We start from the raw sequence: 27,436 nt of genomic DNA, 5'->3' as shown, positions 1-27,436 counted from the left end.
TGCGCGGCGCTGGGCGGGTGTGGCGGCGGCGGCGCCGTTTCCGGGTTGGCTGCGCGGCGCTCGGGGCGGCCCCGCCTGCAGCCGCCGGCACCGGGCCCGGGCCTCGGCAGCTCCGCGGGCCCCGCGCCCGCCGCCCCCGGGCCGGCCCCGCCCCGCCCCGGCCCCGCTCCGGCCTAGCCCTGCCGCCCGCCGCCGCCGCCCTCCTGCGCGCCGCGCCCCGTCTCGCCGGCCTCCCGCGCCGGCCCCGCGCCCTCCTCCTCCTCCTGCTGCAGCCGCCGCCCGGCGCCGCCATGCCCGGCCCGGCCGCCGGCAGCCGGGCGCGGGTGTACGCGGAGGTGAACAGCCTGAGGAGCCGCGAGTACTGGGACTACGAGGCGCACGTCCCGAGCTGGGGGTAAAGCGCCGTGCGGGGACCCGCCCTCCCTGGCGCGGGAGGGCCTCAGCCCGTGGGGAGGGTTCCTGATCCCCCGCTCCCGTGCTGGGCTGGGCTGTCCCGGGGGGCTGGGAGGGGACCCCGCTGCCCGGCCCGCTGCCCTGTTCGTTATCCACTCTTCCCCCACCGCCGCCTCTCTCCTCTTGGTGCCCGCAGCAACCAGGACGACTACCAGCTGGTTCGAAAGCTCGGCCGAGGGAAGTACAGCGAGGTCTTTGAGGCCATCAACATCACCAACAACGAGAGGGTCGTCGTGAAGATCCTCAAGGTGAGTATCCCGTTGATGATGTAGGGACTTGTGGTGGCTGGGAGCGAGAGAGAGAGGAGCTGGGTTGGCAGGGCCAAAGAACTGTTGGATCTCTTTCTTCACCCCAAAACTCCTGTTTTCTCGTTAAGGACATTGGGATGGTGTGTTTGGAAATGGATTTGGTGTCTTGCGTGCTGTAGCGATGTTCTGATGTCTCCACCTCTCCTTGTCCAGCGTAGCTCAGGGCTGAGAGTTCCTCTGGTGGGGGAGAGCTCTGAGTCCTGACATTTGAACAGCGTTGCGTGTTCTGCCTGTGTTTGGCAAATCGTGTCTGGCAATGCCTGTCTAAAACAGCCCAGGGACTGCCATTTCAACAGGAATGTGAAGCCTGGAGGGGGGAATCCTTCTGGTAATCTCTAGACCGCCAGCATGTGGCCTTTTCAGAGCCAGGCTGTGGGATGCTCAGCGGTTAAAAAAGCACCAATATTTTATATTCAGTCCTTTAGAGGATCTGATGTGAAAAATAAGTTCATCACAGCCAGACTACAAACACTGAGGAGGCTCAAGGAGACCTACCAAAGTTTGGCAGTGTTGGTGACCTGTGTGCTGGTGTGTTGATCCTGGTGGGGTTGGGCTGTGGGGACCTTTGTGCAGCACTGGGAGGTTGTAGTTTGGGATGGCTGTGCACGGGTTGTACACTGCAGGGCATGTCTCAGGTGTTTGACACTGAAGTAACAGCTCACAGCAAGCTGTGCTAACTACCAGCACTCTGTGTTGGTGATCTTGGGGCAGGCAGGGGAGTTAAGACAGAGATGAAAGGTTAGAGTTGCAGTATGTTTGGTTCTGGCTTGGCTGACACTTGTGGCTGTCACTTGTTGGACCAGTGACACTTGTCACTTGTTCCCCAAGAGCACGTGGGAGCCAGTGTCTGACCATGGGTGTCCTAAGAATTTGGGCACACGTTCATCCACAGTGTGCAGGGGCTTCTGAGCTTAGTGTGCCCCTGCAGCCACTGACAAGAGCAGCTTTCCAGGACATGCATCTCTGTAGGGCTGTAGCCTTAAGGCATTCACTGGATCCACTGGGATAGCGTGTCTGGCTGTCTCTGCTGACATTCCCACTCTCACTGTGCCTGCTTCCTTGAGATCTGCATTAGCTTCCCAAAGAACTTGTCATGGTTTGTCCAGCCAGCACTCCTGGGAAAGGTGTGATCTTCCATCTGCCTCTGGGAGGAGGCACACAAACCCCAGCTTTGGCTGTGGGCAAGGAGGTGGCCAGGTGAGCTGTTTGGGAGAGCCTCTGTGGCTGAGCCTGACGTCAGGGTGAGGTTCACGTGTCCTTGCCAAGCCAGGTTCCTCTGGCATGCTCCCCCTCCTTTGGATGCTTTCTGTGGTTTGGGGTTTTGTCTTTTTTGAAGCAGATGCAGGCAGAAGTTTTTGCTGCGAGACAGTGGTCACAAGTGGCAAGTGCAGAGCTGGATTTTACAGCAAGATGCCTTGTGGCTGGCCTGGGGAAACTGTGCACTTGTGCATGCTGCTCTGGAGTCCCTGATGGCCTCTTTGGGACAGTTGTGGTTTATTGAAATCCTAGGTCTTGTCCCACAGAGAAAGGCACCTCGAGGCTGAGAGGAGGCTGCAGGGAAAGTCATCAGAAGCCCTGCTCCTTGCCTCTTCCCAGCCCAGAGAGCCTCCCCTGGAGCGATGCTGCCCTGCCTGTGGCAGCTGAACTCTGTCACGTCTGGGGAGCCTGTCAGCCTTGGACGGTGAGTCAGCTGGCAAGAGTCATCTGAGGGCAGCTGGGTGCTCCTTCTCCTTGGGGCCTGAATGTGTTGCCTTAATGCCCTGCAAGCAGGAGACTGGATTGTCCCAGATATGAAGTGGTTGGTGTTGCCACTGGTTCCCTTGGCCCTCCCCACTTGCATTAACATGCAGACAGCATTCCTGTGAGTGAGCAAGGAAAAGCAGAAGGTCCAGATAAATAAAGATGAACTTTCTCCTTAGTGGAAAGTGGGTCAGTGAAAAGGGAGTTTCAGAGCACCACGTTGTGTACATTATGAAAACCTGTGAAGTGTGGCAATAGCATCACTCTGATCTGTGGAAAGTGCCTCTGGTTTCCTGTAACTAGACTCAAAACTTAATTGCAAACGTAATTTTATGTATCTACAGGGGAGCCTTAGCAAAGGGGCTGGGTGTCTCTGTTCCTACTAACAGGAGAAAAAATTGGATTCTGTGAGATTAGAAATGCAACCAAAAGTCTTCAGGTTTTTGTGTGATGTAGGGATGGGTCAAAGGGAAGTACCATGGTTGGGCAATGGATGTAATTCTTTAGCACAGTTGCTCCTTTCTCTTTAACATTTTTTGAGAGCACAATTTATGTTAGGTGTTAGAGTGAGTTTTAGCAGGAGTCACTGTCTTGATATCTCAGCTTTATGGGAAGTCACTGGTGTGTCTTCCTAGCCTTTGCTCTTTGAAGCAGCTTGTCCTTACTGAGCTCCAGCTAGCATATAGGAAGTGCTTCCCCTGCTTTGGTGTTGCACTACCTGAACATCTTGTACCATCCTCCACAGAGGTCAGGAAATTTTATCACCCTTTGATGCAGAACTGAGCCACAGAGATTTCCTGTGTGATTTTGGGCAAGTCCCTTAGCCTCAACAAAGCTGAGACTAGAGCACAGGTCCTGGTTTAGGGCTGCATGAGAGAGATAACTGCTCTTCCTCTTAGGGCAGCCACTTGCCTGGTTTGTCTGTAAGTGCTCCATGAAGACTTTTTACCTTTGGACAAGGCCAGGGAGCTGAGGGCTCTGGTTGGTACCACAGTGCTCTCAGCCTTTTGGGCTTCCATAAAGCAAGGTGTCCTGTTTCCCTGGCATTTCTTTTCAGTTCTGCTGCCCCAAGTGCAGAACCAGGCATATCCTACAGGGAAATGGGATGTTGTTAGTTGTGGTCATAACATGCATCAGTAAAGGAAGAGAATTAAGATCATGCAAATGACTTTGACGTTACCATTTTCTGGATTAAGTGCCTTACAAATATGGTGCTCTTAATGTCACTTTTCCTGGGAAAATTCTGCAGCTCTTTTTTAAAAAGGCAAATAAAGCAAGCAGGTTGTTTCTCACTCCACTGCAGCAGGACATCAGGATACACTGTGGAGGATGGTGTGTGCAAAGCAGTGGGGCAGGAGCCTGGTTTGCCACACGAGACACCTCCTGCCCAACATCCTCCAGAAGCTTTTATCTTGAGCAGTGAGGCAGAGGACAACTCCCCCCCTTTTCAGTGTATTCAGGGAGCAAAGAGTGAGAAGTGTGGGGACTCGGCACTGTACTGACCTTCCTACCCCTCAGGTCAGTGGGGCATGGACTCAGGCAGCAGCTCTGCTCCTCAGTCCCTCACTGGTGATGGAGGTTCCTGTCAGCTCTTTGATCTGCCTGGCCTGGGTACAGCTGTGGCCCTGCTTCCTGCCTGCCTTGGGGCAGCCCACACCAGGAAGGGGGAGTGTGTGAAAGTGTTCTGTACATGTTTTCATATCTGATGCTAAGGTTTGACTCCCAGGATGAGGCCTGACATTCCTCAGCATGTACAGAGGAAGTTTAAGACATCCTTGTTGCCAGTGACTCCTGTGTTGTCTACATACAATGCAGGTATCTGAAGCACAGCTCTCCTCTTCCATATCTTACCACACAGAAGTTTTTGATGGACCACTGAGGTCAGTCTGCGCTGTCTTTTTGAGCTTTGCATTTTGTTTTTCTGCTAATGCAGCTCCAAAATGTCTCCCTGCATGCCTTTAAAGTGAATCCTCTGTTCTGGGGTAACAGTGTTCTTGGAGGATGTGAACAGTGTTGCAAGTTGCCACTCTAAAAGCCAAAGGCTGACTTTCCACATAGTTTGTAACTGCTACAGGTGATACCATGTAGTGGGAATGATGCTGTTATAATGAGTTACCTGCAGTTAGTGCTGGTGCTGAGCATTGCTGTACCACCTGGGTAGGTGTGTCCTTCACCTCCCAGTCTCCTGTACTGCCTCCATCTCTACTGCACCCCTCCATGGGGGTGGAGATTACAGCATCCATGTTGGCAGGTCTCTGCAGGAATCAGGAGTCATCCTGCTTTTGTGATGCACCTGTGTGTCCATGTATGCTCTGCTTGCCTGCAAAGCATTAAACCCATCATGAAGAGGCTGTTTTGTCTCCTAGTGTGGTTACTCTGCATAGGCACAACATGGGTGGAGGTAGGGGAAGAATGCAGATGCAAGGAGAGGGACCAGTGAGATGGAGGTCCTGCAGCAGTGATGAAATAGCCTTTTTCTCCTTTGGTGGCTTTTGTCCCTCTGTGCTGAGTCCATGCACTGGAAATTTCAACCATGTACATGGTTTCACAAGTGCATTCTTGCTTGTTTGGCTTTGTTTTTCCCCTGTTCCCCCATTTGGGCTGTGTGAACCCTCCAGAGCTGCTCCTTATACCAGGCACTCTTGGAAGATCCTGCCAGTGTTGAACTCCAGTTATCACTCTAGTAACTAGAGAACCAAGTTGGGATGGTGGCTCTGCCAAGTTTTCTTCTGTCTCTACAAGCTTTAGAGCCCACATACATCAGCTTGTTCTAGAGGGAGGCTGAAATGACTCTCATGCTGGTGTGCAGAAGGGATTGCACAGGGAAATAGGATTGGATGCTGTTGGTCCCTCAGGCTGGAGCTTTTGACTGCATCAGTGACCTTCCACCAAAGCCGTTCAATGCCTGCTCCTGCTAACTCTGTGTCTCTTGCTCCTCCTGCATTTGCATGCACTGAATCAGCTCCCCCTGGCCCACTTCCTCCTCTGGCAGTCTTGAAATGAGCCCTTTTGCAAGAGAGATGGGTACACAGCTCTGGTCTTTCAAACACCAGTTGCCCACAATGAGCTTGGCAGAGTTGGCTGCTGGAGTCCAGCCTTGTGTGAGCTGAGACCAACTGGGACAGCACTGGGTGCCTTGCAGAGGCCTGGAGATGCAGCTGGTGACTCTCCTGGTGGTGGTGTAACACCAAGGAACTGATGAACTGCAAAGCTGCAGCTCCCACGTGGAGAAGGGTGAGATACAGCCTTGTGTCTGTTTGCAGGGCCTGAAGGAATGATTCCCATCCCATGGAATGGTGGTGGGGATCAGGGCTTGGTCCTCATGTGCCTCCCTTTTAGCTGACTGCAGAATTCTTGATGTATCATGGGCAGTTCTGAAGCCCCAGGAGGGCTGGTTTGGGGTGTGCCATGTTGGAATGAAAAGGATTCTGAAGGAAAGAATGAAACTACCTTCAGAATACATGCTGGGATATTCTATCAAACTTAAGTGTATTTTATTTAACTAAAAAAGCAATGGTACTTTTGTACTTTCAAGGTATGTTTTTCCCCCCTCTTTTCTAAAATTCAAGAGCAGCTCACAAAAGTTTGAATTTCCACAATGGAAGTGGTAAAATGCAAACAACCAACAGAATGTTAACATAAGTGGGCTCCTCGATTTTGTAGCTCTTTGGAATACGATTATTTGGTTTCCCAGCTGATGTCTGGCAAAATAAGCAGAGCTGCTCTGAAGCCAATTTTCCTATTGAGCAATTGGTGTCGGGCTTTATAGGCCGATTATTGTGATCCTTTTGATAATACTTGCTAGAGACAAATGAGCTTCTAGTGCCAGCTTTTAAATGTTCAAAGCCTGTGACAGGGATGCTGCTGGAGCCTTTCACTGGTCCTGGACATTGTGTGTTCACATCTCCCTGCTTGTTCACTGGAAGCATCGTTGTATTTCCAGGCTATTCAGGCTTGGTGAGCAAATAATTGATTTTTTTAAATGGGATGGTGGAATACATCACTTTAGTTTCTCATGGATTTGTATCTTTTGACTGCTAAACCTTCTTTCCTGCTGTGCTAACCCCAGTTTTGTTTCAGAGCACCTGCTGGGCAAAGCCCAGCACCTTCTGGGATTCCTTCAGAGCAGCACGTGTGCTCCTCAGCTGGCAGCATGTGTGCACTGCCAGGCTGCCTGCTCTGGGCTAATGTAAAATGATTTTTATGCTTTGGACTTAACTCGTATTTCACATGCCTTCCTGGTCACTGCTTTTCTTTCACAGTGAGAAAATGCATAGAGAACTTTGGATAACAAATCTGATTTCTCTCTTTGCTTCAATTCAAGCAATGCCTTCCCAGGTTGTTGGGGAAGGCTGGAACTGGAGCATCTGACAGAACAGTGTTCTCCCTTTGCTTTAGAAACCAAGCAAAAAAGATGTTTAGCCAGGCAGCCATTTATTCGTTCTAGACAGGAAGTGATGGTTGCGGTCTTTTATTTAAAGGTTTATTTTAGCAAACAATGTTAATTCTCCCAGCTGGTGTTTACTGCAGCTGGACTCCTTCCCTGCTTACAAGTTTGCATGATCCTGTGGGAAATGACCCAGGATCTGTTCTCTTGGTCACAAAAGGGTGTTTTCTTCTGGATCTACCTGACTGCAAAGCTTATTGTGTGACATTTTTCACCTCTGCAGAGGGATAGCTTTGCATGATGCTCCCCAGTCTTTGGGCAAAGAGAGTTGGGATAGCTCTGGTCACTGTCACTGCCTCTTCTGCCTGACTTTCAAGGGAATTGAAGCATCTCTATGCATTTGGCTGGTAGGGTGGGCAAGGATAGGTGGCTGAGGACAGAGACCATCCTCCTGAGGCTGGAGGTGATCTTGTCCCTCTGCTCTGGGCACTCAGCTGTGAGCTGCATGTTTTGTCTCCACAATCCACAGCCACCTCACTTCCAGTTTGCCCGAGGAAGGAAGCAATTTTCTGGGAAACTGGAGAACTGGCTTGTGCTAGACAGTAATGTTGTTCTAAGGGTACTGATGCAGTTGAAGTAATTAAACCCCTCCCAGTGTAGACACGGTTAAAGTGAGACATGTCTTTTAGCCTGGTTTCCTATGGAAACGAGTCTTACGCAATCCTGCTGTCTGTCAGCCTTTCTCCCCCTCCTCCCCCCAGGAGTTTTTGCACTGGTTGGCCAATTTCAACCAAATGTGACAGAAGTCTCCAAGCTGTCAAGTTTGTAGAGATTTCACAGAAGTAGGTGTTTGCACAGAGCAGAGGGACTGTGTTGGAGCCCCTTTCAGAGGGAAGGGCTTTGACCCATACTGGTCACTGGAGAATCCCAGCATGGAGGAAAGCTTTGAAATACCTCTGGCGTGGGAACAGATGGAGTTGGAGGCTGTACCTGTGTAAAACATTGCCTTACAAACACAGGTGGATCAAACTCAGGAGCAGTTGATTTTGTTGAGGTGCCTGCTCCTTTCCTCTGCAGGAAATCCCCCTCTCAGTGCAGGAGGACTGGCCTGTGTAGGAAGCACAATCTGAAATGCTGCTGTTCATAACCTGGTTTAATAAAATAGCCTTAAATGAGTATTGTTAAAAATACTCTGGCTGCAAGGGCTGGTGTTTTAGAAGCTATCCCTGCTGGGAGAGGCAGATGGTTGGAGGCCATAATAGCTTCAGTTCACATTTAATCCATGTGTGTTTGGAGTCAACATCCTTGGAGAGACAGATCGAGTGACTCTCAGAGACAGTTGTAGCAACCCAGACTTAATCCTGGTGTGTGGCTGATATGCTGCTGCCAGCCTGTAGTTTCAGCTCTGCTGGGCTCTGGGACATGAGGAAGTCAGCAAAGTTTCTCTGGTTTGAACAGTGACCCCCAATGCAGTGCTGGCCATGTGCTGGAGTGGTTTGCACCAAGGTGTTTGACTTGCCAGATGCAAGAGCTTGGGCTTGGAATGGGTTACTGGGCAAAAAAAGGAGCCCCAGTGATGTGCCCTTGGATAGCACATCCAGGGACTGTGCAGCTGTGGCTGGAGCAGTGGTGTGGGACCTGTGGGAAGGAGGTGGCATGAGGCTGGGTAGGTGAAAGCTGTGCAGGATGGGGTGCAGGCCAGCAGTCACCACAGAAATGGGGAAACTGTTCCCCCCATTGCTCTCTCTGAGGACACTTCTAGGCAATAGCTTTTCCTCTGAAATGACTTCAGCCAATGGCATTTCTTTTGCCTCATCCTTGTTTACTTAGTGGTGGAAAACCCCACTCCGAGTGCATCTGAGGATGCAGAGCTTCCCAGCCCCAGCCCTGCCTGGAGGCTGGTGGGGCCCTGGCCTCAGCTCACAGCTGATGTGGGGATGGTGTGACCAGCCTGGCCAGAGCTCTGCAGTCCTGCAGCTTAGCCAGAAAAAGTGCAAACAGCAAGTGGCTTTTAACTCTCCCTCTTGCTGAGACAGTGTTCACCCGAGTGTCTTCCCTTGCTGATGTCAGAGATGCTGCTGGTGGTGATTATCTGCAGGCATTTCATTAAAAAAGACCAGCTTTCTTCTCTCCTTTTTTCTAAAAGTCACTGATTTTGTCTGCTCTAGTGTTTTAATGAGTATTGGGTAAGGGTAGATGGAGATTATCTCCATGGAATTTCTCATGGAGATAATGCAGAGCATCATTCTCCCATCCTGCAAAAGGTGAAAGAAACATGTGGAAGTGACTGGAAGACAACAACTTCTGCCCCAATGGGAGCAGTGGTTGTTATGAAAGAAGAAAAGGGAATCTTGGAGGGATTGAGGGTTATCCTCCCCTACCTAGCTGATGCAAAAGGCCCCTGAAATAACTACAGTACAAAGGAAAAGGTGTTTCAGACTGGGCTTTGGGTTCTCTTGGCTGTGTTCAGGGACTGTTTCAGCTCCCAATCAAGTGCAAGTGTTGCAGCAGAGAGGCTGGAAGGCATGTCTGTCATAGCCAGGCCATTCAGGGAGCACCTTCAAGATATCAGTGCCTCAATTCCTCTTTGAAGTTCCTTGGAAAACAGCTTGTGTGTGCATCTGCCTCACTGGACAAGCAGAGTAACCAAATTACATCCTCTAATTCCATCTTGGCCTTCTGGTAAGATCTGTGCATGTGGGTGACACAAGGGCGGTGTCTGTCTCCATGCTGACATAAATTAAATTAGTTCCTAATGAAGCATCCTCCTCTCAGGTTCCCAGATGTAGCCCTCACTCTTGCTGGTTTACATGCCCCTGCTCTGGCTGATTGTCCCTTTGTGTCCAAGCTCCCAGGAGCTCCAGCATTCTCTGGGTGCTGCCCTGGGGCTGTTGGTCCCACTCCCCAGCAAGCCTTGCCCAGCATCACTCCAGCTCTGACAGCTGCAGTGGCCTTGCTGCCATTTTCCACAGTGGCTTTATGAGGTGCTGACGCTCCCTGTGCTGGCATTGGTGTTATTTTTGGCACTTTGCTTCAGGCTGAGATTCTCATCTTTTGGCTTTAAAGTCTAGCTCATGCCTTTTAACTTGCAAGAGGAGAAGAGCAGGATTCGAATCTGAAGGTTTCAGCCACCTGAAGAGCCTGGAAATACAGCATATTTTATCACTTACATAAATGCCATATTTTCCCACTATATAAAACCTTCTGTTCCTTCTCCTGTCTGCTCATACATTTCTGCCAGGGGTCTGAAAACAGGGATTGCCTTGCATTTGCCTGTAAGGGGAGTATGAGTTGTACCATCAGCATTCTGTGGCTGTCATAGAAGTGGGAGGCTGTGGCAGAGGTGAGGTGGTGAGCATGAGCTGCTGAGCTCCTGTAGCTCCTTGTCCTTCACACAGACATCTGCTAATGTGTGTTACTTTGGGAAGGTGCCTCATACCTTTGCCATTCCTCATCACACCCCTCCACACATACCAGATTCAGTGCCAGATGATGAATGTTTTAGAAAGCTAGAAGTCTGGAGAGGAGTGCTTTCATCAGCAGCCTCAGAGATGGGGCTTTATTAGCAAAGGGCTTTACCAGTCCCTGCAAGATGTCTCTGCAGCTCTTTTTAGTGGTACTGGTGGGGCAGGAGGGGATGTTCCAGCTATGGAATGAAGGACTGCCAGACTTGGTGACTTGCAGCTGGTGCTGCCCACACTGGTCAATAGCCAAGGCTCATTAAAAAGTCTCACCTCTTTATCTGCTCTAAACTGCCTTTCATTTCCAGCAGACATGGAGCTAGGGCTGTGCTGGGAGTGGATGAGTTACAGAAAGGATCATTTGCATTGAAGGGAACCACTGGATCAGCAGAGTGTAAAAGCCAGCCCAGGCACTGAGCCTCTGCCTTGGGAGCAGCTGTTCTTTGTCACTCTCCACAGGGGGATGTCCAAAGGAAAGCTTACTTTGCAAAGAGGGCTCCTGAGACTGAGCAGATTAGAGGAGGAGTCAAAACTGTTTAAAATGTCTTCAGGCTTTAAAAATAATCATGGTTATGGATGTAGTGACATGCAGTGCAGTTGGCTCTGTGCATTTGAGGTGGTTGCAAGTGAGGCACAGCAGTGTCTGAGCTTACAAGTAATCTTGGTGCTGGAGACTCTCAAGTTATCATTTCATGGGATTCAAGTACTCATTGGGAAACAGGCTGAAAAGTGAAGGACTGGTTAGTGCTGGTAAACAAAAGCAGAGCTAGGTCCACCATGCTTGTCCTGTGACTCTGAGTGCACAGCATGAATCAGTATGCTGAGGTTACCACCCAGCAGTCCAAGGCACTTTTAACCACAGTTACTGGAGTCACAGTTCTGTTTGTCTGGCACGGTTTGATTGTCCCCCTGATGTGTGGAAGGGTTTCATGGATGAGAGGGAAATCCTAGCTCATGCCAAGTGTCTGTCTCCTCTTGGTGCTAAAAATGTTCCCATGTGAGGGTGGGAGCAGAGAGAGGAGGGGAGGTGATTTGTTCCAGTCAAAATCAATGGCAGAAATCAGTGTTAATTTCTGAAAGGACTCTCACTTCTAATTTCTTTTGTCTATTTAAGCCAGTGAAGAAAAAGAAGATAAAACGCGAGGTTAAGATTCTGGAGAATCTCCGTGGTGGCACCAACATCATTAATCTGATTGACACTGTCAAGGATCCAGTGGTAGGTGCCTGTGTTGGGAGGGTGTGCTGGGATTGCCTTCCCACCAGCTGAAGGCACAGGCTGGTTGGTTTGGATGGGCTCCTCTTCCTTTCCATGTTCCCCAGACTCCTCCACACCCTTCTGTGTCCTTCATGAGTTGCCCCAGCTGATGGGGGAAAGTTTTGAAGTCCTACAAATTTTCTGTAAGAAAGCAGAGCCTGTAACCTTCTGTCTGGCATCTGTAACTTAAGCACCAGCCAGGGCAACTGGATATTAAGTCCTTTAATCCTTCTGGTTGCTGTCCTACCCAGTGACCAGTGGTCATGTCATGGTCTGCACTGCCACAGTTACCCCATTCCTGGGGAGTTTCCTGTGACTGGCAGCTGGCTCAGGGCTGTGACTCCTGGCCTGCTGGCAGCCCTGGAGAGGAAATCCTGCTGCAGTGTCACAGTCCTGGCTGACCCCTCTCCTGGGAGGAAGGCTGGGAGGCCTGAGCTGCTGGTGACAGGGTTTGCCTTGCCCAGTGCTCTCCCTGTTCCATGGCGAGGGGGGAGCAGCGCTGGCCAAAATGCTGAGTTGGTGCTCAGAGTGTGGGGTATGAGCAGGGCTGCACTTGCCATGTCCTGCTCCCACCTTGCTGTCCCTAGTGAGGGCTGGGCAGGAAGCAAAGGCTTTCTCAGGTCTCTTGGAGCCAAAGAAAGGTCAAGTGTGTATTTTAAACCATGACTTTTTCTCTCTTGCAGTCAAAGACCCCTGCTCTGGTGTTTGAGTACATCAATAACACAGATTTTAAGGTGAGTTTGCCTGAGTGTAGGGGAGGGAGGCTTCCCATTTCTGTAAAATGCTGTGATTTTCATATAATTCTCAAGAGCTGTGGGGGGAATTTAGAGTTTTCACAATTGTCAGCTTCACTTTTCTTTCTCAATGTAAATCAGAAACCTGTTAATGGGCTCTAGATGAAAAGGCATAAAAGATTTGTGTGCTGAATGTCCCAACTCTGAGGAGTAAGGTCAACAGGTTTAGATATTCTTGCTCCCCTCTCAATTTAGTAATCACTGCTGTGCTATATATTCAGCCCAAGTTAATCCCTGAGCTGTAGTGCTCTGTTTACAGCAGTGCAGTTGATGGAGCTGATGACACTGATTTATTCTGGAATCCTTCAGGCCTGGGAACTGTGGGGTGGCAGAGGCTGGAGAGCTCATCTCCCACTGCTAGTGGGCCTGGTAGTGAGGGATTGAACATTCCTGAATACATCTTAAGAGCTTTTTTTCCTTGTCTGAGGCTGCAGCATATTCCCTGGCTCTTCTGATGTCTGGGGACTTCCAGGGATATTACTGTTCCCAAAATGAGGGTCCTTCTGTCTGAGTGCAGCTACAACTGCCTTTGCTTCCAAAATGCTTCCAGACAAAAGGGATCTATAATGAGCAGCCACACCTATCTTAATGGTACCTTTGCTTCCCCCATGTGAGCCTTTACCCTAAATCACTAAGTCAGTGGTGGGGAATTAATTGAGCAGCTGCCATTAGAAAGCCAGCAGTCATCCCTCCTGCTCCATTCAGGGATCTCTTTCATTCCATGTTATGGGATGGTGGATTTTTCTTCCTTTCTATCACAGATCATTATGTAGGTACACGTTTTGCAGGAAGCAGATGTACCAAACACCCAGAGAAGGATCTTGGGCTGGTGTTGGTTATAAGGGAGGCAGCTCCTGCAGCCCTGCATGCTGAGGGGCAGCACACATAGTTTGTGTCCCTCTGGGGTGGGCTGGTGAGCTGGATGCTGCCTGGTGGGATGTGTGTATGTAGCCAGAGCTGCAGCCATGCTGCACTGAAGGTCTGAGTGCTGTTTAATCTCATGTAGATATAACTGCAGGAGCCACAATCAGAGCAACTTGCAGCAGCATCTGCCCTGACAGCTCTGGGTGGGGAGGAGTGTTGCCTCCATCAAGTAAACAGCCATGAGAGGAGTGCTCTGTGGTGACCTTTCAGGGCTAATTAAAGCAGGTTTGGTTTGCCTGGGCTTTGTTGACATCAGCTGAGCTGTGCCAGTGCCTCTGTGCTTCTGTGACCCACAGCCTCCTTGGAATGCTGGTCCTAGAAGTTTTTAACTTTCTCTTTAGAGACCTTTTAATTATTTCATTGATTTTTATTTTTAATACATGTCTTGAGATAAGCTACATTGCTCAGGCACTGGTACACGTTGCTGGGGATTGCTTTCTGTCTCCAAGTCAAAATGTGATTACACCACTCTGTTGTATCGTTAGAGGAAAAAAAAATTCCTCAAGGATATCCCCCAGAAACTGAAATGTGTCCATGGAGTGAAGTTTTCAGCTGTACCTTGGGGCTGGTGACTCCTAACTGAAAATGCTGGGCTTGGAGTCCATGGTCCTTTGGCCATCCTGGCCACATGGAGAGCCAGGCTGGGCACTGCTGCAGCAGTGAGCAGCATTGGACTGGCACTGCACAAGGGACAGTGCTCAGCTCTGGCTGTTGCATTAGAAACAACTACATGAGCTTGCAGCAGACTTTTGTAGGCTCCTGGGAGAAAGCCTTGCTCCTTGGGGAAGTCCAGATTCACAGCTGTACAAGTCCAAGACAGAAGGTATTGATGCTTTTGATGCTGATTGGTACAAGGCAGGAATAACTTGTCTTGGGAATGCAAGTGTGTCCCCAGGGCATGCAGTGTGGCTTCTTGTGTTCAGAGCTTATTTGTAACCTGAATTTCCCTAGCTGTGTATGGAGTGTGTGGGTTGTTTGATGCTCCACTCCCATGAGCTGTCTGCCTGTTTGAGTAGGTTCTTGGGGCTGCAGCTGATTGCAGATTATAGAGCTGCTTCTACTGAGGGTGCCTGTGGGTGTCTTCTTCTATATAGAAACTCCCAAGATGTCTCTTCTCTTGCTCTGAAGTGCCAAGCAGTGAGTTCAGAGTATGTGAGACCACTTGTGTTGGTCTCAGCTTGCTCTGTGCCTGCACATGTGAAGCAGCTGGAGAGCACCCAGTCATTGTCCCCCTGCTCCATAGTCCTTACCTCCCTGGGCAGCCAAGTTCTGCTGGAGTTAAGTGCCACAGGAGCTAATCCAGGTGCCAAGGACCTCTTCTCTTTGTTTGGATGTGGCTGCTGCTGATGTGCCCATCTCTGTGTTGGCATCTGGATTCAGCAGCATTGATGAGAGCCAGCATGTCACTGGCAAATCACCTTCAGGGTGTGTGAGGGGTTCCCAGGGCAGCCTGTGTGGCTCAGGGCTGTGACTCCCAGCCTGCTGGCAGCTCTGGAGGGGAAATGCTGCTGCAGTGTTGGCAGTCCTGGCTGACCTTCCTCCTGTGAGGAAGGCTGGGAGGCCTTAGCTCCTCTTGCTTGCAGGCACCAGGTGGTTGCTGACCACTCCACAGGCTTTCATTTTTCTCTGTCCCATTGGCAGTAATTGCTCACAAACTTGGATGTCTGCTCAGTTGTCTCCTTTCTGGAAGTTCCTTTCCTCCAGCATTTTTATTTTTTGCTTTGATGCTTATACTTTGACCCCTTTGCCTGTTCAAATGGCAGAACACTGTTCATGTCAGTGCACCATGGAAGTGGCTGCTGGGTTTCCTCAGCTCTCTGTGCCTGGGCAGAAGCTGCAGTTCTGTGGGATCCAAGCTGGGGCTGTGATGATCCCAGATCAGAAGCACAAGCTTTTATTTCACTATTCTTAAATGATGGTATAAACAGGAGACTTAGGTGATACCCCCCCAGAGCTGATTACATTTTCTTAAATTACCTGTCTGGTCCCTTCTGGAAGTGACAGCACTTGCCAGGAGGATGAGCTGGAGCCAGGCTGGATATGTATTCTGTATTCTGCTGTGTGAGGACAGCAGCTTGTGTACAGGGTTAGTGTTTCTCTTCAGACCTGCTGCATTACTTGTCATCTGAGAGCATTCAAGCTCCCCACAGCAATTTGCCTTAAATGAAAGCTGCACTGCAGAGCCACATGCAACTGAGGAGCCATCAGTGAAATTAAATGTCTATTGCTAATTGGTTTCAAACTAGAAATGAGACGCCTGCACTTCAGCCACCGTCAGCTGTCGTGTATTTTGTACCTGGTACTGTGCCTTTCATTGCCCCAAAAAGGCAAATGGGGCCAGAGACAGGTCTCAAGGAGCAGCAGGTTTGGAGCTGAAGATGAGATGGGTAAGAAATGTGAGCAATGGAAGGCTGCTCCAGGATGTTCAGCCTGCTGGAGTTGTGGGTACAGTGGGCTTTTGAGTCAAGTCTTCCACTTCACCTGCATTTTGGTGGTTTTTCAGGCCCAGTTGCTGTGAGGGAAATGAGTGCATGGGTTTTATCCTTGTACATCCAGAGTTTGTTTAAAAAAAATGGTTGTTGCCCTGCATAAGCAATGCAAAAGTAGAAAAGATTCTCCTCCCTTGTGTGGCGGCTGCCAAGACTGGATGCTTTGGGAACTGTTTTCCTTTTTTTTTTTCCTTTTGTTGCTGCTGCTGCCCTGCACCCCAAAGCAGTGTGTCTCCTCACAGCCACCCTGTTGCTCTGCAGATGCTGCTTCCTGCACGTAGCCAGCTGTGTTGCTCACTCAAGGGAGAGGAATAAGCATTTAACTCCTGTCAGCCCCATGCTGGGGGAAGTGTGTCTCTGCCTCCTCAGGCACAAACAGGATTGGTTTATGATTGGTTCTGTGATGTGTGCCAAAATATCACCGAAAGCTGGAGAGGGGTAGTGGCTGCCTGTGGGTGGCTTTGGCCTTTCCTGGTGCTCTGTATGGAGAAAGGAGACCAGCCCAGGTCCTCTGGGGCCTTGTGGGATCCTGAGTGCTGAGCAGATGTTTGAGCTGGGTATGTCTGCAAAGGGGGTGTCTGTCCTGCCCTGCTAGGCTGGGCAAAGGGGATTTGGAGCCCACTGTCAAAGCCTGCTAGAGGCAGCTGCCTGTGCAGGAGCTGCTTGCAGTGGAAACCTTGGCTCTGTCCTTCAGAGCTGTCTGCATGCATTGGCTGCCTGCAGGGCTGAGCAGGCTCCTGCAGGGACTGTTCCCTGTGGTGAGCAGAGCTGGGCACTGCTGGCCTTGGCACTGCCAGAGGTCACAGGGGCTGGGTTGCACAGGCAGCTCTCCCAGGGAAATCTGTTGAATGCTGTTTGCCCAACAGTGTTTGGGCTTATCATGGCCCAGTGCCGAAGGCCACGAGCCAGAGAAGCAACAGCATTGCAGGTCTGAGAAGAAAGACATTGGTGACCTCCCTTCCATCCCCTCCCTTCCCACTTACAGGCAGCAAGAGGCAGAGAGCCAGGGAATAGGGAAAATGAGGCCTAGACTGGTAATGCCACTGCCTTTCCTGCTCTCCTTCTTCCCCAGGTGCATTGGTGTTGCCAGGTGAAGTTGAACAGGGCAGTGAATGCCAGAAGGGGGATATTTTACACATTTCTTAGAGTGTTTGTAACCTAGGAGGCCATTTAAACAGACCTGGAAGGACTCAGCTGTCCTCTGCTGGCCCTGTGTCCTGCATCAGTTGTGGACAAGTCAGGAAATCCATCCCTGCTATGGCTCTGTAGCTTGTGGCTATGTCTTTTTTGCTCCCTGCTCACTTGTCTGCTTCACTGGGTTGCTCCAAAGCATTAGGATCATCCCAGCTCACGAGAATACAATGCAGTTGTGTCCTGGAGGCTGTTAAAGCTCTGTGTGTGTAAGTGACACTTGTATATTGTCAAATGATTTCTGATTTTGGGGCTGGGCAGGGGCTGTTTGCAGATGGCCCTCAGTAAGGCAGGAACCTGAGGATCTCAGCATGGGCCTGGAGGGGAGCCAGGGCCAGAGCTGCTTCTTTGGAATGTGAATTTCAATCCCTTGCTCTGGGATTTTTCCTGAAGCTGCCAAGGGGTGCCTGTGATGGACAGCGGGCTCCAATGCTGATGCAATTGGTGATTTGTCTGAGCTGTGAGATGATCCTTGTTTGTAAGAAAGGCCAGAGAGGTCTGGTCCCACTGCTGCCCTGTGAATGTCCTTCCTTGCCCTGCCCTGGCATCTTGCCTTGCTTTCCCTGAGAGAGAGAACAGCTCAACAAGGTTGGACTGACTCCACAGCCAGTGAAAGATTCTGAAGGCAGATTTGGGGGCAGCTGTGACCTGGTGTGGGAGCAGCAGGAAGATGAGTTTTCCTGTGATGGTGCTGGTGGCACAGGGCAGGTTAAAATGCCCCCCTGGAGCTCTGTCACCTCCACATGAGCTGCTGCAGGACACAGGACAGCAGAGTGGTGGCAGTGAGCACTTCCCCACAACTCGAGTTGTGCTCTCCTTGGTCCCACAGGCATTCCTGTGCTCTTCAGTTGCATTAGCTTTTACCCTGGGATAGAGGAGAGGATACAGCCCTGTGGCTCTAAGGCTGGCTCTCTTTGTGCCTCCCAATCCCATGCTCCTTTAGATTGATGTTTTCCTCTCCCTGTCACACCCTGAACACCTGGACACCTTCCCATGTGTTCCCAGCCCGCCTTCTTTGAATGCCGTTGTCAGTGCTGACCTACAAAGTCATCACAGTGACTTGACAACAGAAAGAAAGTCACAATTGTCTGTGCCTCCTCCAGAGCTCTGTTCACCTTGGACAGACAGCCAGACATGTCCTGCTGGAAAGTTGTGACAAGCCTGAATGATGCCAGTAGCATTTCACAGGAGCTCTTGCATCCTTTCTAGATTTCCTGGCAGAAATGAGATCAGTCTGAGATCAGGAGAGCCCTCAGGAATGGTAGCATTCATAGGGAATCTGGACTGGGTCAATGACTGGAAGCAGGTGAGGTTCAGGAAATTAAACTAATCCAAATCTGGAGTATTTATTTTCTCTCTTTTTTTCCTCCCTCCCTAAATCTGTTTCAGCAACTGTACCAGATCCTGACAGACTTTGATATTCGGTTTTATATGTATGAGCTGCTTAAGGTGAGTGGCATTGCACATGGCAGTCTGGATGGGGAGACCAGGAATGAGGGTGGCAGTAGTGGGGCTCATGGGGCACTGTTGCTAAGAGGTTCCTTCCCTTGTGTTCAGTGCAGAATCCAAGTCTCATAACCTGGGAAGGTTTGGGAAGAGATCAGGTTACCTGGCTTGTTGCTGTGAGGTATTGCAGCCAAATTGGGGGGCTTTGGTAACTTCCAAAGAGTCTGTGATTCTCTGAGGTCTGAAGTCTTTGTGATTGTGTCACCAGGTAGAGCTGTGCTTGGTCTCCCCATGATTCTTGCACCATTGGGCTGCTGTGAGGAAAATCAACTCCCAGAAAAACAGCCAGAGCCAGGACAAGGCCCTTGAGGCAGGGCTGGGGAGCTGTGATGCCAGGGAGAGTAGAAGAGAGGGATTGGCAGCTCCAGGCTTTCCTCTGCTGCAGTATTCAAATGCAGCCCCAGAAGGTGAATGCTGCCACTAGTTATGGCAGCTGTTACATGTAACATCAGGATTTTCCTTTGACACCTCCCAGCCAAAGCTTTCCTTGCCCCTCTGATGAAAGATGAGGAGTGCCCTAAATACCTCCCCTTAACTAGCCTAGCTTGCACTTCCCCATGGGAATTCCCTCCAGGAGCCATGGCAGGTCTGTGGGATGTGCTGCTCTGGCTCTTGGGGCTCTCCAGCTGCAGGACAGGGGAGGCCCCAGGGCACAAGGGAGAGCTGACAGCTCTGACCCATCCCAGGGCTGCTCTGGGCTGACCTGCTGGAGCAGCAGCTTGGCTGTCTCAGGTCCTAGCAGGGCCTTGGCACTTCTGGGCTGGCACTTTGCAGCTCCCATTGTCTGGAAATGAGTGGGGCAGGCTAGGGAAGCCCTTAGTGCTCCAGGACATGATGACTGAAGGAGACTTCCTGAAACAGATCCAGTGGGCTCAAGGGAGGCTTTCTTCTCTTCAGCCCCATGCTTCCCTCCAAGGGAAGGACCTTCCTGCTGCTGGGTGTGGGAGTGAGCCTGAGGCACCCTGGGATTAGGATGGGAGGGGTGATGAAGTTCAGTTGATACTTGAAACACAAGACACTAGAAGAGCTTCATCCCTGGAAGCAGTTTGTGTAACCTGTTAGAGATCTCCTGGACTGGAGATCCAGGAGCACAGTTTGTGTGAGTCCTGTGAGGCCACATGTCCCTGCAGGGCTGTTCTCTGCTGGGATGGAAGCTGTTGCCTCCTTGCTTCCCTCTGTGGCACAGGCCCAAGGACGGCGTTGCTTCCCTGGCACTGGTGTCTTGGATATTGAATGACCACAAGCTGTACCCTCTTTCTGTGCTGCTGGAGATGCCATAGCATCTGATAGATGTTGATGGATGGATCTCCCTCCCCTTGGAGATGAGAAAACAACATTCTCACCCCTTGCTCAAGGGAACAGCTGCGCTGGGTGGGCAAGTGGTGCAAGGTCATGGAGCTGGGGAGCTTATATGTGCTCCTGCCTACAAGCTTGAAGCAGCTTTGCTCTCCCTCATGTGCTATCACTTGCCTTTTTAAAGTGCAGTTTGGCTTAAATCAGCAGGGCAGAGGTGACTTTCTAACTTGAGTGTGTTTTGGGACACAAGTGGAAAGCCTCACTGGAAGGCCATGAAACTGCATGCATGTAGGAATCATTCCCTTGCTAGGGAAGACCGCCTGACCTAGGAAGCACAGGGCTACCCCAGGCTGGAGCACTGGGCTTACCACCAGGTGGGACACCTCTCTGCATTGTGTTCTTCAACCACTGTGCAGGGAGCACAGGGAATACCTGTGACTGCAGTAGGGCACAAGGTCCATACAGTCTTGTTGCCAGCTTGTCATTTTATCATGTGCAGCATAAGAGCTGAAACTGCTCATTTCATGTGCCAGGGTTATGGCACATCTTGTGAGCTCTTGCTTCTGGCTGAGAACTGTTTCATTGGTAATGCTGTGCCCATGGTTACAGCCATGTCTAATGTGTGTGTGTGTGTGTCTGCCAGGCCCTGGATTACTGTCACAGCATGGGAATCATGCACAGGGATGTCAAACCCCACAACGTCATGATAGACCACCAACAGAAAAAGGTACTGTGACACCAGGGCTTACAAGCAGGGGTTTTCCAGGGAAACTGAAAACTCTGCTGCCTCTGTGCCCATAGCCCTGGCAGATACCCCTCTAATCTGCACAAACCTCTGTAACCTTTCTTTACTGGCTCCCCTCCACCTGTGCCAGCATCAGGAGATGGTCAAAGTCCCACAGGGAAGTACCTCAGTGGGAGTCCATGGCTTCCTCACTGCTGGGGTGTGCTGGTTAGAGCACAGGAAATGGGCAGCACAGGGGCCTACCCCATCCCATCATGGTACTTCTGTCCCGTTGAGTGCTGAGCGTGCCTGCCCCAGGGACCTGGAATTTGTGTCAGGGAACTAGTTGGTGGTCCACAGGTCCCTCTCTGTCAAATCAGCAGTGGCTGTATATAAAAAAGGGAATCTCTTACTGGAGTCCATCCCTAGTAAGCAGGTTGTCCATCCCTGCAGCTGTGGGGAGGGGCTGCCTTGCAGGATGTGCTGAGCCCCTCCTGCCCCATTTTCTGCTCTCAGTCCCCAGGTTAAATCAACACTGCCTTCAGCTCAGCCCTTCTAAACAGTGGGATGAGACTTTTGCCTGTCCCTTAGTACTCAAGGACCTGGTGGTGCTGGTGGGGAGCCAGCTGCCCAGCAGTAAAAGTGTGCTTGGACTCAGAAGGCAGTGGAGCTCTCTAAGCTGGGCTTTACCCCACCAGCTGATGTTAGGGGAAAGGGAAAAACCTGATCAGAGAACTGCTGAGGGCATCTGCTGTCCACAGAGGGCCTCCCTCCACCCTGGGCTCCACCCTTGCAGCAGGGGATTGAGGTTTGGCCAGTGTGGCTCCTCCTGCCTGGCTGCTGACTCCGTGTCTCTCTTGCCTGCCCAGCTGCGGCTCATAGACTGGGGTCTGGCCGAGTTCTACCACCCAGCTCAGGAATACAACGTCCGTGTGGCCTCTAGGTACTTCAAAGGACCAGAGCTCCTTGTGGACTACCAAGTAAGAGTCTGTCTCCTCCTTGCTGTCTATCCAGTGATAACACTTGTGGCTGCACTTCAGCCACCTTTGGGTTGTCTGGTTTTGCCTGTCAGGGCATTGCCTGGGTTGGAGAGAGGCTGGCTGTGAAGTGCAAAGACTGAGGCTGCCTGTGCTTGTGGGGAACCAGGCTGTGGTGAGTGTGCCTTTTCTGACAGGTTCTCCTTTTCTCCCTCAGATGTATGACTACAGCTTAGACATGTGGAGTTTAGGCTGTATGCTGGCAAGCATGATCTTCCGAAAGGAGCCCTTCTTCCACGGCCAGGACAATTATGACCAAGTAAAGACATTGTTACCTGGCTTGCTTTGTGAAAAGTTTGTCCCCAGTTCATCTCTGTGTGTACAGTGGGGAGGCTCTGGGGATGGGGCTGCCAGGCTGGGAGGATGCTGCTATGTTTGGTTGAGCCATCTCTGATTTTGCTGCCTTGTGTAGGAAACTTGTTTTCTGCACATCTTGCAAAAGCAAGTTTCAAGGGAGAAAATCCTTCTGTCTGGATGTTTCCAGAAGGAGGGCTCTTAGATTTGGGTAGCTCTGGTTCTGCAAAAGAGTGCTGGGGTGCCCTTCTGCTCTCTGAACATTCCTTTTGTTCCAGCTGGTTCGCATCGCAAAGGTCCTGGGCACAGATGAGCTGTATGGGTATCTCAAGAAGTACCACATAGAACTGGACCCACACTTCAATGACATCCTGGGCCAGTAAGTGGAGAAGTGAAATGCTGCCTTTTTTTCCTTGTAAGCACAGAGAGGGAGATAAACTGATGTCTGTACCCTTGAGGCACTCTCAACAAAGGCCTGCTCGATCTTCTGGATAACGGTGCTGCTTGCAGGCTTCACATCTAGCTGCTCGTGCCATCTCAGGAAGTCACTGAAATGCAGGCTCTTTCCTTTTGTGTCTCCCATGATTCATGTGCCATCCCCTATTTCTTCTCTCTCCTGCATGTTCACATCCTTTACATGGAGCTGTAGAAACTGCAGTTAAGTGTGGGCTGAGTAGCTCAGAGTCTTCCAGCTGAGATTTCTGAAAAGTACAAGTGGAATGGATGGAATAGTGAGGGCAGCTTCTGTGAGGCTGGGATTAGTGAGGACAGGTTCTGTGAGGCTGGCTGGCAAGCCAGACCAGTTCTAGTCCCAAGAGTGTCACCCTGCCTACCACATGCTGTTGTCTAGTCCCTGTAGACAGAAGAGAATGTGCAATGTTGTGCCTTTCCTGGCACAGGAGATCATACAATTGTCTACATAAAGAAGAAGATTTTCCACCTTTGGCAGGTGTTTTCTGGGCGGTAGCTTGTGTAAGAAAGAGCTGTGAGCTGTTTATCACAGCCACCTATACTCAGAAGTGGCTGGTGGCAGGTGATTCCCCTGGACATGGGGGCAGTGCTGTGCAGTGACAGCTGGTCCCTCTGTCCCTTTGCAGGCATTCCCGGAAGCGCTGGGAGAACTTCATCCACAGTGAGAACAGGCACCTGGTCAGTCCTGAAGTCCTTGACCTCCTGGACAAGCTGCTGCGATATGACCATCAACAGAGGCTGACTGCCAAGGAGGCCATGGATCACCCCTATTTCTGTGAGTCTGTGCAGTAGCTGGGGCCAGCAGGGATGGAGTTGTGGGGGCACATTTTGGCTCCCCACTCTGCAAAAGCCTTAGCAGCTCTGTGGGGTTTCAGGGCAGTTTCTCTGGAAGGATTTGCCTGGGTGGAGCTTCCGCTTTATTAAATGCTGTTTCCTTTTCCTGCCTGGTCTGTCTCCTGCAGATCCAGTGGTGAAGGAGCAGTCCCAGCCCAGCTCAGAAAATGCTGTGCTCTCCAGTGGCATGACAACAGCACGATGAGGACTGGAAAACGACGGGTAATTCAAGATGTTTACAAATAAAAGCAAAACCTTCGGTCACACAGTGAAGGGAAAAGAACCAAGGACCCCCCCCTCCTTTCCCTCCCCTTTATACTTGGCAGAAATCTAACCTTGGGGGGGGTCTTAAACCTCAGTTCCTCTCTGGTGGTTGTGGTTAATGTAACTCTAACCCTGTGGTACCAAAGCCCTGGGCAAATGGTCTTGCAAGAGCTAAATATGTAGTGATATCCCCAGGGCTCCACACAACTGATTCTGGTTCACATCTCTATGGATCCTTCTCTTCCTTCTCAGTCCAGCCTTCCCCACCATGCTGGTGAGGACAAATTGGTTGTTCCACCATCAGCCCTTAGCATGCCTCTTTCTAAACTTGCCTTTCTGACTTGTAGACTCTGAATGAACCAAATTCAGGCTGGGGGTCAGCAGGTGCAACTCTGTTTTGAGGTCCAAGTCTTTACTGCTCACTCTGGGCTTGAATTTGGCCCTTGAATTCCAGTTTCAATTGTGAATGCCGGGGTGGTTGGGGGGGAGGGGGGGGGAGTTCGACAAAAAACAACCCACAAACCCAGCAGCATCTCGGGATTGGTTTGGAGCATTAACACGAAGGCACTGATCCGAGTTGCTGGGGAGAGGAGATCCCCCCCTCCAGTGTGTTTGACAAAGGCTCGCTCTGAGAAGAAACTCAATAGACCTGCTTTGGAAACTTGTGAATGTGAGGGCTGCTCTTGTGGCAGGAGAGGGGAGGGACTATCCAGACTTTCCCACCGAGCTCAGGAAAGTCAGTGTTGCAAGATTTCTTGTGATAGGTGTGCAACCACGTACCTCATGACGTGGCTCCCATGAGAATTCGTGCCAGACGCAGACTTGTGCCAGAGCACAGCTCTGGAGCGGTTCAATCCAGCACCGCAGCATGGAGGAGTGGAGAGGAGGCCGGGGAGGAGAGCACAGGGAGGGGGGAGGATCAACAAACAGCGGCGTCAGGGCGGGGGCTGTGCAGCTCCTGATCCAGGCCTTGGAATCCCACACAGTGTTTGAACAAAGTCAGCCGTTTGTTGAATTCCGGGGTGCCGATCCTGTTGGGGGGTGGGGGGTTCGTCTTATGGGTTCTTTCATCAGATCCCTCGATGGCTTTATAGCCCCACAATTCACAGTTGCCTCCTCTACTTGTTCTGTGTGTAACTTCATCAAGTGGTTCTGGTGACACTCAAACCTAGACGCTGGAGATAGTGTTTTCCCACCAGCACCTAAACACAGAATTTCCTTCTGCGGCATTGTTGAAATAGTTAATTTTTTATAAGGTTGCAATGTTTCTATTTGAAACATCTGTTTACATTCCATATTCCAATAAAGTTCTATTGGCATCGACAGCAGGTCAATCCATTTGTATAATTCACTGAAACCAATAAATATCTATACGTCTGAACGTCTGCCGTCTCAAATCTCTGGGATAGCCAGAAGGCCTGAGAGCTGGAGGCCTTGTCTCCTCCAGGAGGGCAGGTCGGCTCTTCCAGCCCCTCTTGTCTGTGCTTTTCTGGGATCTCTCACTCAGTCTTTGGTTGCAGTTCTTCCTGCTGTCAGCCCTGAGAGTTTCTCTGGGACAGATTGTCTCCACTGCAGAGGAGGTGTGAGGGTTTGGGCACAGCGTGGGGCTCAGCTCTTGTGCTGCACTGAGGGACAGACCTGACTGCTGTTACCTGGTGGGTCAGACCAGGGCACCAGTGCACAGCTGGAACTCGGGGTTCTCCACCTGGGCACCCCCCTGCTCATCTGCTTTCAGCCTGCATGGATGGCTTGGTCTAAAGATGTGCTGAGTAGGGAGTAGCTGTCTCCCTGCACCTGGGGACTGTCCTGGGTGTCTGGCTGAGGTGCAGCCCGTGATTGCTGCCATCCTGCAGGGCCTTGCTAGCATTTGCTCTCCTGCAGAGGCTGCTGAGGGCATTGGTGAGTGTTCCCAGCCCTCCTTCCATCTGCCCACCCTCCTGGCTGCCCGGCCTGAGGGGCAGGGGGGTCTCTTGTGCTCTTACTCTGTGCCAGTAGCAGCAGGGTTGGTTTGGGGTTTTAATATCAAGTTTTGAACTGATTTTAAATATCTATTGAATTGCTCCACTGAGAAGTGGATGTTTCTCGTGGTCTGTCCAAGTTGCTATGGGAGAAGCTTGTCTGTTTTCCAGCTCTTGTGTGTTGGCATTCCCAGCTTCTGGAGGGGCAAGGCAGAAGAGGTGGAGAGAAGAAAAATGGGTTGAGTGGGGGAACTTTGGTAGGTGAACATTGTTGACCACTGTGTATGAGTGTGCTGCATATAAATGCTTTACAGTGTCTGATCCTGATGGTGAAATTTCAGGGTGCTACTTGGGGAAGTGTCTGTTCTGTAAACCTGCGTCAGGAATTCTTTCCTGGTACCCTCAAGCAGAGGAAGAGAGTTGCTCTTCCAGAGACTGAAATGGCTTTCCCTGGTTGCAGTAAGCAGAGAGGCTGGAACAACCTGCCCCTTATCTCCCCACATCCCTACCCCAGCTCTAGGGTAGGATGAGCAGTGACAGATTCATCCTGGAGGGAAACAGCAGCTGAGCAAGAGTAGTCTGGGAATGAGGAGGGTGTGGAGTCTCCTGATCCCAGGGCAGTGGGGATGTTTAACTGCAGCTTGCACCAGTTTATCTCTGCAGCCAGTGGCTCTTCCAGCACTCAGAGCAGGAAATCCTTCTCTCCTCTGGGCCTTAGCAAAGATTCTCCTGGCTGCAAGGACAGCCAGGAGCTGGGGAAGAGTGCTTTGTACCTAGGAAGTTAAGAGGACTGGGGAACATGCATCTTCATCTGCTTTCCCCTGGAGAAAGTTAGGAGAGTCCTAGTGCATGTTCCTGGCCTTTCAGCTGGCCTGGCTCCAGCTTTCTAGCAGAGGTAGAGCACTGGTTTGGCTGAGTGCCTTGTAAGAGGAAAGACTCAAAACTGAGCCCCACAGCCACTGAGGGATGCAATAGGAAATGGATGCAGCAAGCAGCCTTGCCAGCTTGTCTGTTGCAAGTGTGCTGGGCACGATGGGTGCTTTAAGTGGAATTGTGGGAGGTGTTTGTGGTAGTGGAGGGAAACTCCAAACAGCAGGTCATGGAAAAAACTCCAAACTTGTCTTTGGATGTCTGTGACAGTTCTGCTTTGCGGGACTGCATCTCTCTCCTGCCTTGCTCAGCTCTGCCTTCCTTTCTCACTTCTTCCAAAGCAGGCTGAGGTTCCATGCTGTGCCCAGGTCCCTGCAGAGGTTCCCTGCTGTCCCCAGCTCCAGAGGGCCATGGAGGGTGCACCTGGGCCTGGCTGGGGTGGGGTGGCAGATCGGGGGCAGCGTGCCCAGCCGAGGAGCTCCTTGTTGAGCTGGCAGTGCCCCACGACGCTCACTTCCCTCCTCCCGTCTCTCCTCAGGTCCGATGCTGTTGCTCCCAATTTTCCATAAGCAGAATGAGAACCAAATCAAACGTCCCATCGGCGCGGTAGAGCGACGGCGGGCGGACTGCGCGGCGCGGGCAGGGCTCCGAGCGGGGCGCACGCCTGGCTGGACGGCACTCGCCTCGCCATGACCGCAGCCCTTCCCTCCGAGTGTTAAAGGTTCTTCTGCCTCTGTTTCCTTGTTGAGCTCTTCCTGACCCAGAAAGCGTGGAAATGTGAAGGGTGTGCAAAGCAGTTGTTGGTTAGTCGTTCCTTCCTCTGTTCCGGCTGTTCCCCCCCGACCTCTGATGGACCATGGTTGGACAGCTTGTGCCTGTCTCTTCCAGGACATGGAGGGGATGTAGTATCGTGATGGACAGTTCTATACTATAATTAAAAGAATTCTATATTGTTGAATAAAAGTTTTAAAAGAAGCATGCAAGGAGGAGTATTCAGTGGGGAGGGAGCTGGAGAGTGCTGGCAGAGTGAGCTGTTCCCTGTGCCCAGCTAGGACAGGTTGGGTGAGGAAAGCAAGAGAAAATCGTACAAAGTCAGTGTGGGCAGAGGCAAAGGAGCCACTTGCCACCTTTGCAGGTGTTTCTCCTTTCCCTCCTTAGGCCCCCACACTCTTCTGAAGGT

At 51.1% G+C, this 27,436-nt stretch overlaps 1 protein-coding gene across 3 annotated transcripts; it reads left to right on the top strand.

Moving 5' to 3' along the window:
- The first annotated feature begins 65 nt into the window (after window positions 1-65).
- On the top strand, window positions 66-27,231 carry CSNK2A2 (casein kinase 2 alpha 2). 3 transcript variants are annotated; one of them, XM_071440715.1, is made up of 12 exons: window positions 66-394; window positions 590-701; window positions 11,464-11,565; window positions 12,288-12,338; window positions 18,392-18,451; window positions 20,448-20,531; window positions 21,398-21,508; window positions 21,723-21,824; window positions 22,138-22,238; window positions 22,957-23,105; window positions 23,293-23,386; window positions 26,795-27,231. In XM_071440715.1, the coding sequence occupies exons 1-11, from the start codon at window positions 291-293 to the stop codon at window positions 23,367-23,369; spliced, it is 1,053 nt and encodes a 350-aa protein (XP_071296816.1). In that variant the 5' UTR covers window positions 66-290; the 3' UTR covers window positions 23,370-23,386; window positions 26,795-27,231. The 3 variants fall into 3 exon arrangements, with proteins under 3 accessions (XP_071296816.1, XP_071296815.1, XP_071296817.1); XM_071440714.1 differs by lacking the exon at window positions 26,795-27,231 and having other exon boundaries at window positions 23,293-24,809; XM_071440716.1 differs by lacking the exons at window positions 18,392-18,451; window positions 26,795-27,231 and having other exon boundaries at window positions 23,293-24,809.
- The last annotated feature ends 205 nt before the right edge of the window (window positions 27,232-27,436 follow it).

The sequence above is a fragment of the Agelaius tricolor genome, unplaced genomic scaffold (assembly GCF_023055355.1).
Source record: "Agelaius tricolor isolate 1412-34295 unplaced genomic scaffold, bAgeTri1.0.p SCAF_15, whole genome shotgun sequence".
Lineage (NCBI taxonomy): Eukaryota > Metazoa > Chordata > Aves > Passeriformes > Icteridae > Agelaius > Agelaius tricolor.
The sequence above is the reverse complement of the archived record's forward strand: the minus strand, read 5'-3'. Positions and strand labels throughout refer to the sequence as shown.

Excerpts from the sequence above, each read along its gene's own strand:
- CSNK2A2 (XM_071440715.1), top strand. The coding sequence starts at position 291 with ATGCCCGGCCCGGCCGCCGGCAGCCGGGCGCGGGTGTACGCGGAGGTG. Across the intron at positions 395-589 it reads GCGCACGTCCCGAGCTGGGG|CAACCAGGACGACTACCAGC; the intron begins GTAAAGCGCCGT and ends TGGTGCCCGCAG. Across the intron at positions 23,106-23,292 it reads CATGGATCACCCCTATTTCT|ATCCAGTGGTGAAGGAGCAG; the intron begins GTGAGTCTGTGC and ends TGTCTCCTGCAG.